Source organism: Colobus angolensis, unplaced genomic scaffold (genome assembly GCF_000951035.1).
Source record: "Colobus angolensis palliatus isolate OR3802 unplaced genomic scaffold, Cang.pa_1.0 Scaffold278, whole genome shotgun sequence".
Lineage (NCBI taxonomy): Eukaryota > Metazoa > Chordata > Mammalia > Primates > Cercopithecidae > Colobus > Colobus angolensis.
Window position 1 is genome coordinate 198,474 of NW_012116021.1, and position 9,677 is coordinate 208,150.

At 43.6% G+C, this 9,677-nt stretch overlaps 1 protein-coding gene across 3 annotated transcripts in view; it reads right to left on the reverse strand.

Annotated features, from left to right (window-relative positions):
* Positions 1-9,677, reverse strand: part of PRC1 (protein regulator of cytokinesis 1) — a 29,445-nt gene that overhangs the window by 16,537 nt on the left and 3,231 nt on the right. For 2 of the 3 annotated variants that reach the window (XM_011948272.1, XM_011948271.1), the window contains exons 2-3: positions 2,493-2,625; positions 1,833-1,955 (exon numbers count right to left, since the gene is read on the reverse strand). In XM_011948272.1, the coding sequence (XP_011803662.1) occupies positions 1,833-1,955; positions 2,493-2,625 (256 nt within the window). The remainder of the gene's footprint in view (positions 1-1,832; positions 1,956-2,492; positions 2,626-9,677) is intronic. The other variant, XM_011948273.1, reaches the window with a different exon arrangement.

The window sequence follows — 9,677 nt, forward strand, 5'->3', positions numbered from 1 at the left end:
AAAAAAAGGAATACATATAACATAAAATTTACCATCTTAACCATTAAGTGTACAGTTCAGTGGTATTAAGTACAGTCATATTGCTGTGCAATCATGACCATCACCTCCAAAACTCATTTCCTCTTGCAAAAGTGAAACTTCATACTCAAACAATAAGTCCCCATTTTTTTCCTTTCTCCAAGCCTGGCAACCACCATTCTACCTTTTGTCTCTATGATTAGACTACTCCAGGCACTAGACACTTGTATAAAAAGTCTAAGTTGGCAGCCAGGCACGTGGCTGACACCTATAATCCCAGCACTTTGGGAGGCGCGGTGGCTCACACCAAAATCCCAGCACTTTGGGATTATGAGGTCAGCAGTTGGAGACCAGCCTGGCCAACATGGTGAAACCTGCTCTTTACTAAAAATAGAAAAATTAGCCAGGCATGGTGACAGGCACCTGTAATCCCAGCTACTTGGGAGGCTAAGGCAGGAGAATCACTTGAACCTGGGAGGTGGAGGTTGCAGTGAGCCGAGACTGCACCACTGCACTCCAGCCTGGGCAACACAGCGAGACTGTGTCTCTAAATAAATATATAAATAAATAAATGCGCAAATTGGCTGGAAAGCTTCCTTTGGGTTAGCTTTAGGGTGGCATGCCTAGCCCATACCTAAATACTCACCCTGCTAATCCTATGAACATCATCTCACCTTACCAACAAAAACCCATCTGGTAGTCCCTGCTCTACTCCTAACTGGTTAACAAGAAAAAAAAAGTGGCATTTTTTTATAGGACATAAATATTTTTCCTATATGTCCTATAAATTTACACAATTTCATTTAACATTGTGAACTAGGAATATTAGGCAACTTAAGGGAGATGTATCATTGTACACCTCACTTCTCGCCCAATTTCACATCGAATGTGAAAAAAGAGAAACTATGTCCAAAATCAATTATATTTATGACATTTATGTTGACTCCAGGAAGCTCCACTTCATGTTCTCTTCTGCCTGATTGCTCTTGGCTACCAGGTATGAATTATCCTTTGCCCTTTAAAGGTGGTCTCCCTCCTAAGCTAACTCCAAATAGATACCCAGGCAGGTCTTCCTGTAACAGGAAGAGGGACCTGAGAACCTTATGGATGTACTCATTATCTTTCCAAGCTCCACATCTGTCTGAATTTTTATGATCCTGGCACTGTTTTTACTGGTTCTAAGCAGAGATTTTTCAGGACCCCATCTGTTATTCATTTCATCCTTTCTGGTGTCCTCACTCAAGTCCCTGACTTGCAGTGGACCACAGTATAGCCACTTCTCAGCTCCGTACCCAGATGGATGTCATGGCATGCTCTGAACTGGACTATGCACTCCCAATATTCCAGCTTTTGAGACATTTCTTCTGAAGTAGCTATTTTGGCTGGTTCAGTGGTATGCAGCTTCTGGGTATGATAAAACCCACAAAGGTTTGTTTTTTTCGTAGTATTCCTTTTTATCATTACTTTTGTTCCTGTTTTCATTTTCTTTCAGAGAAAGAATAGTGCAGCACCATCTATGCCTACCTTTTTCTCAGAGTTTATAAAAAAAAATTAATATTCCCTACAAAGCAAAACTATGGTAAGCAGCAGCTTCTTTTTGATGATCTATTAGTTGCTTCACTTCTTATCAGGGCAACTCTCTACAGAGCTGAGAATTACCCTGCTGGGCCTAATTACGCAGCATGTTTTCCCCACTTCTCATGTCTAGCTCCATCCCTATGAGGAAGCCTTCCATCTGCTGGCCCAAGTCAACGCTACTTCCTAAATCTCAGGCCCTAGACAGATCCCCAGAGACCGGGTGGGCTGCCACGGACCTGAAATGGCTCAACACGTAACTCGCTGCACAGAGTGCTCAGCTCTTTTTGACAGACGGATATGCTTTTGATGAGTCTTTCCTTCAGGCTTTCCTCTTCAGCAATCATCATATCCAGGAGTTCCTACAAGAGGGAAAACAGTCCATAAGTTTGGGGCAATGGAGAAAAAAAACTCCCAACACCAATACCAAACTCCTCAAATTTCTTTTTTCTTTTTTTTTTTGAGATGGAGTCTCACTCTGTTGGCCAGGCTGGAGTGCAATGGCACATTCTCGGCTCACTGCAACCTCCACCTCCCAGGTTCAATAGATTCTCCTGTCTCAGCCTCTCGAGTAGCTGGGATTACAGGTGCTCACCACCATGCCCAACTAATTTTTGTATTTTTAGTAGAGACGGAGTTTCACCATGTTGATCAGGCTGGTCTTGAATTCCTGACCTCAAGCGCCTCGGCCTCCCAAAGTGCTGGGATTACAAGCATGAGCCACCGTGCCCAGCTTCTTCAAATTTCAAGAAGGGACTTCAAAACCAAACCAAACCAAACAGGAAGAGCCTGTGCTATTCCAATGCCGATGATCACATGTCCCTTCTGCATGCTATCTCAGGTGAGACACCAACATCCTTACCCAGGTCCAATGCAGAGACCAGTACTATTCAACCCACCTTGATATGCTTCTTTACCACCTCAGTTCTTTGTAACCGCTGGTCCTCTGGAATCCCAATTAGCTCCCATATTTCCCGAAGGTGATTTAGGGCTTTCTGCAGACATACTATGGACTCCTCCGCCAGCACCTCACTGAAAACCAAAACCTAAGACCTGTTAGTTACATCAGTCACAGCCTCCGGACTAAAAGCACTATTTTCTTTCTTTTTTTTTTTTTTTTTGAGACGGAGTCTCGCTCTGTCTCCCGGGCTGGAGTGCAGTGGCCGGATCTCAGCTCACTGCAAGCTCCGCCTCCCGGGTTTACGCCATTCTCCTGCCTCAGCCTCCCGAGTAGCTGGGACTACAGGCGCCTGCCACCTCACCCGGCTAGTTTTTTTTGTATTTTTTAGTAGAGACGGGGTTTCACCATGTTAGCCAGGATGGTCTCGATCTCCTGACCTCGTGATCCGCCCGTCTCGGCCTCCCAAAGTGCTGGGATTACAGGCTTGAGCCACCGCGCCCGGCCAAAAGCACTATTTTCAAGAACTAAAAATACTGGCTTCTCAGTGGCCTCGAGAAAAAAACAAATTGAAAACAGGCATTCAACCTAATTCACCTTTAACCACTCCCCATCCCTTTTCCTACCAAATACCACTAGCAATGCAAGATTTCATATCATATTACATCATGGAAGCTCAACCTTCTGGACTTTCAACAATCATCTATCTATGGACGTATAATACAGAATTATAAATACTTTTACTGAAGAAAAACCAGATAAAAATGTTGGTAAACTAAACTAACACAAGAACTTGCTGGTAAGAAACTCCTACAAAAATATCTGGCAATTTATTACTATTTTTTGGGTTTTTTTTTGTATTTTTTTTTTTTTTTTTTTTTTGAGACAGCGTCTTGCTCTGTCACCCAGGCTGGAATGCAGTGGTGCGATTTTGGCTCACTGCAACCTCCACCTTTTACGTTCAAATGATTCTCCTGACTCAGCCTCCCGAATAGGTGGGACTACAGGCACGTGCTACCACGCCCAACTAATTTTTGTATTTTTAGTAGAGATGGGGTTTTGCCATGTTGGCCAGGCGGGTTTCGAATTCCCGGCCTCAAGTGATCCTCCCTCCTCAGCCTCCCAAAGTGCTAGGATTACATATGTGAGCCACCGTGCCTGGCCTTTTAATTTTATTTAGTTTTTCGTTCTTCTTTTTTTTTTTTGAGACAGAGTGTCACTCTGTTGCCCTGGCTGGAGTGCAGTGGCGTGATCTCAGCTCACTGCAACCTCCGCCTCACAGGTTCAAGTGATTCTCCTGCTTCAGCCTACCAAGTAGCTCAGATCACAGGCATGCGCCACCACGCTCAGCTAATTTTTGTATTTTTACAAAAACACAAAAACCCACTCGCCTTGGCCTCCCAAAGTGCTGGGATTACAGGCATGAGCCACTGCGCCCAGCCTAGTATTCTTAAATTACAACTAGCGGCTCAAAGAATGGCTAAAGTTAAACCGTTGAGATAGGGTTTCACCATGTTGGCTCTGCTGGTCTCAAACTCCTGACCTCAAGTGATCCACCCACCTCAGCCTCCCAAAGTGCTGGGATTACAGGCATGAGCCACCTCACCCAGCCTATTCTTCTTAAATTACAACTAGCAGCTCAAAGAATGGCTAAAGTTAAAAAGACAACATTAAGTGTTGGTGAGTATATAGAAAAGTGAGAACTTTCATATGCTGCTGGCATAGTGTAAATTAGTACAACTATTTTAAAAACTGTTGGCAGTCTATCTACTAAATCTGAACCCAGCAGTTCTACCTCTACATACATACCTAGCAGAAATGAACACTCACCAAAGACACATATGAGAATGGTTAGAGAAGCACTACTCATAATATCATGGAAACAGAAACAGCCTAGATGTCTATCAACAGAATGAATAGTACATTCCTACAGTGCAATAATACAGCAATGAAAATGAACAAACCGGCTGGGTGCAGTGGCTCACACCTATAATTCCAGGACTCTGGGAGGCCAAGGGGAGCAGATCACTTGAGATCAGGAGTTTGAGACCAGCCTGGCCAACATGGGGAAACCCCGTCTCTACTAAAAACACAAAAAATTAGCTGGGTGTGGTGGTGTGCCTGTAATCCTAGCTACTGGGGAGGCTGAGGCAGGAGAATCGCTTGAACCCAGGAAGTGGGGTTTCTAGTGAGCTGAGGTTGCAGTGAGCAAAGACCGTACCACTGAACTCCAGCTTGGGCAACAGAGCGAAACTGTCTCAAAAAAGGAAATGAACACACTACACATGACATGGAAAGCTCAAATTATTATTTTTCTATTTTATTTATTTATTTTTAAAATTTTACCTTTTTGGGGTGATGAAATAGTTCTAGATCTTGATGGTGATTATATGACAGTATACAATTGAAACTACCTGTAAAGTGAGTCCGTTTTACTGTGTATGAATTATACTTCAAATCTTTTCATTTTTTTAATGAAGTCAAAGAAACAACTTAAAAAAAAGTTGTAAGGGGAAGAGGAAGAAAAAAAAACACTTTAGGCTAAGCAAAAGCCACCAGATACGCAAGTGTGTATCACTATGTGATTCTATTGACATAAAGTTCAAAAACAGGCAAAACTGGTCAGGCATGGTAGTTCATGCCTGTATTCCTAGCACCTTGCAAGGCCGAGGCAGGAGGATTGGTTGAGCTCAGGAGTTTGAGATCATCCTGGGCAACAGGGAGACTCTGTGTCTATCAAAAAAAAAAAAAAAAAAATTAGCTGGGCACAGTGGCGTATGCCTATAGTCCCAGCTACTCAGGAGGCTGAGGTGGGAGGATTGCTTGAGCATGGGAGGATGAGGCTGCAGTGAGCTGTGATCACTGCACTCCAGCCCGAGCAACAAAGCAACACCCTATCTGAAAAACGAAAACAAACAAACAAAAAATCAGCCCAAACTAATCTATGCTTTCAGAAGTCAGGATAGTGGTTCTTTTGGCTCAGGGGAGGCAGTGACTGGTAGAGGGCTTCTGGGTTGCTGCTTACACAGGTGCATCAACTGTGAAAAATTCACTGAGTTTACACTTGATTTCTGTACGTTTCTGAATGTATGTTATTCTTCAATTGCCAAAAGCTTATTTTAACAAAAAGGTTATTTATCTAAAATACAAATTTAACTGGCTTCTGTATCTTTTAAGAAAAGTTTACTTTAAAAATTAGAACCATTAGTCTGATTTACAGAACATTTAAAGAATAGAAATTTTTCTCCCTTTTCTTAGGTATAACAGGACAACTAAGACTACCCTGACACCAGAGAAACTGCAATCTAGATGTTCTCTGCTTCCAGTCAGCTGAGAAGCCTGCAGCAAATCACTTAAACACTTAGCTGTTTGTGTGCCGTCCACACCCAGTTGGAGCTAGAGACTTTCATTAGCCCCTGTCTCAGAGCTTTCGGTGGTTCTACAAGTCACCAGCCTAGATCTCTAACAATGTGTCTCTCCAAAGCTGTTAATACATTCACATCCAAAATATCTCCAGCCACGAAATCCCAGTTTAGAGGCTGCCTGTTCCTGTTGAAGAAACATTTCTACACAAGTACCTGTTGCCTATACCAGATGGCCATACCAACACCCAATACTGACAAACGTTTAAAAGAATTTACTGTACTCCCTTCAGTTTAGAAATGTTAACGGTTCAAGTCCAACAGAAAAAGAAAAAAAGAAATGTTAACAGTAAGGCATTTATTTAACATAATCTCAACTAAAGTCCAACTAAAGAGCTTCCCCAGGCAAACACTCCTTTTGCACTTCATTTTGAAGACACAAGAATGCACAAGTTAAAATCCTAATATTAGCATTTTATTAAAAATAACTTTTAAGATCCAATCTGTGGCCAATATTTGATCTGGATGCAAAACCCTGGCTTCCAGACAGGCCAGCCGGGGGCACTGCTCTGAAGGTCATTACTTAAGTATACCAGTCTCCTCAGTCTGACAGAACTACCCCTGCCCAGCCAGTCTCCACAGAACAGCTAGTTGTTCATAACAACAAATCCCATCAGCTCCCTGCTTAACTACTCCCCTTCAAAGGTCCCATTGCTCTCAGGAAATAGTTCAACCACCTTCTGTGGAAAGGCCTTCTAAACCTCTCTCCGAGTTTGCTAATCTCTGCCACTTGTCACTCAAGTCTCCAGCCAACTGAACTTCCTGGGCATTCCCCGAACAGTTCCCCTCAATAAACCACATGCAGCCCTCATTTTCTGATGCCACCGTGCTTTGTACGTTCAGTTCCTTCTATCTGCCACCACCTCCTCTGGAGACCTGTGGACTTGTCACTCACTTGCCATTTTCCCCCCAGGCCCCTAGTAGACCATAAACTCAAGGACAAGGACCACCATATCTTATTCATCTTCATTTTACCACACCCTAATGCATAGTAGTTGTTCAACAGATGTAAAATGAATGGCCCTGAATTCCTGCCAAAGGGTCCTATGCTCCTAACCTACCTAACCTAATAGAGGTATTATATATTCTAGGATCCTGACGAAGGTTTACAAGCAGGGCTGCCTGTCTCTGTAACATATCTACAAGGTAAAGTGATCATTTTCCTGAATAAAAAAATCTAGCACAATAGGCAGAGAATCTGAATAGACATTTCTCCAAAGAAGATATACAAATGGCCAATAAACACATGAAAAGATGCTCAATATTAGTCATTAGGGAAATGCAAATCAAAACCACAGCCAACAGGATGGCTATAATAAAAATATATATATATATAGCAACAAGTACTGGTGAGAATCTAGAGAAACTAGAACCCTCAAACACTGCTCGTGGGAATGCAAGACAGTGCAGCCTCTTTGGAAAACAGTCTGGTAGTTCTTCAGTTGTTGTTTTTGTTTTTGTTTTGAGACAGAGTCTCGCTCTGTCACCCAAACTGGAGTGCAGTGGCCGGATCTCAGCTCACTGCAAGCTCCGCCTTTCGGGTTCACGCCATTCTCCTGGCTCAGCCTCCCGAGTAGCTGGGACTATAGGCGCCTGCCACCTCGCCCGGCTAGTTTTTTGTATTTTTTAGTAGAGATGGGGTTTCACCGGGTTAGTCAGGATGGTCTCGATCTCCTGACCTCGTGATCCGCCCGTCTCGGCCTCCCAAAGTGCTGGGATTACAGGCTTGAGCCACCGCGCCCGGCCGCTGTTTTTTTGTTTTTTGAGACAGGGCCTCACTGTCACCTGGGCTGGAGTGCAGTGGTGTGACCATAGCTCACTGCAGCTTCAACATCCCAGGCTCAAGCAATTCTCCCGCCTTAGTCTCCCAAGTAGCTGGGACCACAGACATGCTATTATACTTGGCTAATTTTCGTGTTTTTTTTTTTTTTTTTTTTAAAGGTTTGCCATGTTGCTCAGGCTGGTCTTGAACTTCTGGGCCCAAGCAATCCTCCCACCTTAGCCTCCCAAAGTGTTGGGATTACAGACATGAGCCATTGCACCCAGCCCCTCAGTTTAAGGGAGTTCATACAACCCAGCAATTTTATTACTGGGTATTTACCAAAAATAAATGAAAACACATTTATACGAAAACTACACAAATGTTTATAGCAGCATTACTTACAATAGCCAAAAAGTGAAAACAAAACAAAACAAAACAAATGGCCATCAATTCATGAATGGGTAAATAAAATGTAGTATATAGCCATACAATGGAATATTATTTGGCAATAGACCTGGAAAATATTATGCTAAGTCAAAGAAGCAAGTCACAAAAGACCACAACAGCTATGGTTCCGTTTATATGATATCTCCAGAATAGGTAAAAAGTAGATTTGGGGTTTGTATTTTTTTTGAGACATCTTTCACCTAGGCTGAAGTGCAGTAACATGATCATGGCTCACTGCAGCCCCAACCTCCTAAGCTCAGGTGATCCTCCCACCTCAGCCTCCGAGTAGCTGGGACTGCAGATGTGAGCCACCACACCCAGCTAACTTAAACAAAAAAAAATTTTTTTTAGGCCAGGCACGGTGGCTCACGCCTGTAATCCCAGCACTTTGGGAGGCCAAGACCGGTGGATCACGAGGTCAGGAGTTTGAGACCAGCCTGGCCAATATGGTGAAACCCCATCTCTACTAAAAATACAAAAATTAGCTGGGCGTGGTGGTGGGCACCTGTAATCCCAGCCACTCAAGAGGCTGAAGCAGGAGAATCGCTTGAATCCAGGGGGCAGAAGTTGCAGTGAGCTGAGATCGTGTCACTGTACTCCAGCCTGGGTGACAGAGTGAGACTCCATCTCAAAAAAAAAAAAAAAAAAATTTTTTTTTGTAGAGGCAGTCTCCCAAGCTGTTCTTGAACTCCTGGGCTCAAGTAGTCCTCCCACCTTGGGCTCCCAAAGTGCTGGGATTATAGGTGTGCACCACCTTGCCTAGCCAAAAAGTAGATTTGTAGTTGGGGGTGGGGAGAATTTGGACCATGAGGTGAAAGGGGATTGACCACTAATGGGATTTTAAAGGGGTGATAAAAATGTTCTAAAATTGATTGCAGTGATGATTGCACAACTCTGAATATTCTAAAAATCACTGAATTATACACTTTAAGTACATTGTATAGTATGTGGATTATATCTCAAAGCTGTTATTAAAAACATCTCGGCACACAATCTGAAATTTTTTTGATTTGTGACTTAATTGAAAAACTTACAGATTTTTACTATGGCCGGGCGTGGTGGCTCACGTTGTGTAATCCCAGCACTTTGGGAGGCCAAGGCAGGTTGATCACCTGAGATCAGGAGCTAGAGATCAGCCTGGCCAACATGTGAAACCCCATCTCTACTAAAAACATAAAAATTAGCTAGGTGTCGTAGTGGGTGCCTGTAATCTCAGATACTCAGGAGGCTGAGGCAGGAGAATCACTTGAACCCGGTGAACCCAGGAGGCAGAGGTTGCAGTAAGCTGAGATCGTGCCATTGCACTCCAGCCTGGGTGACAGAGCAAGACTATTTTTTTTTTTTTTTTTTTTTTTGAGATGGAGTCTTGCTCTGTCGCCTGGGCTGGAGTGCAGTGGCCGGATCTCAGCTCACTGCAATCTCCGCCTCCCGGGTTCACGCCATTCTCCTGCCTCAGCCTCCCAAGTAGCTGGGACTACAGGAGCATGCCACCACGCCTGGCTAATTTTTGTATTTTTAGTAGAGAAGGGGTTTGCCATGTTGCTCAGGCTGGTCT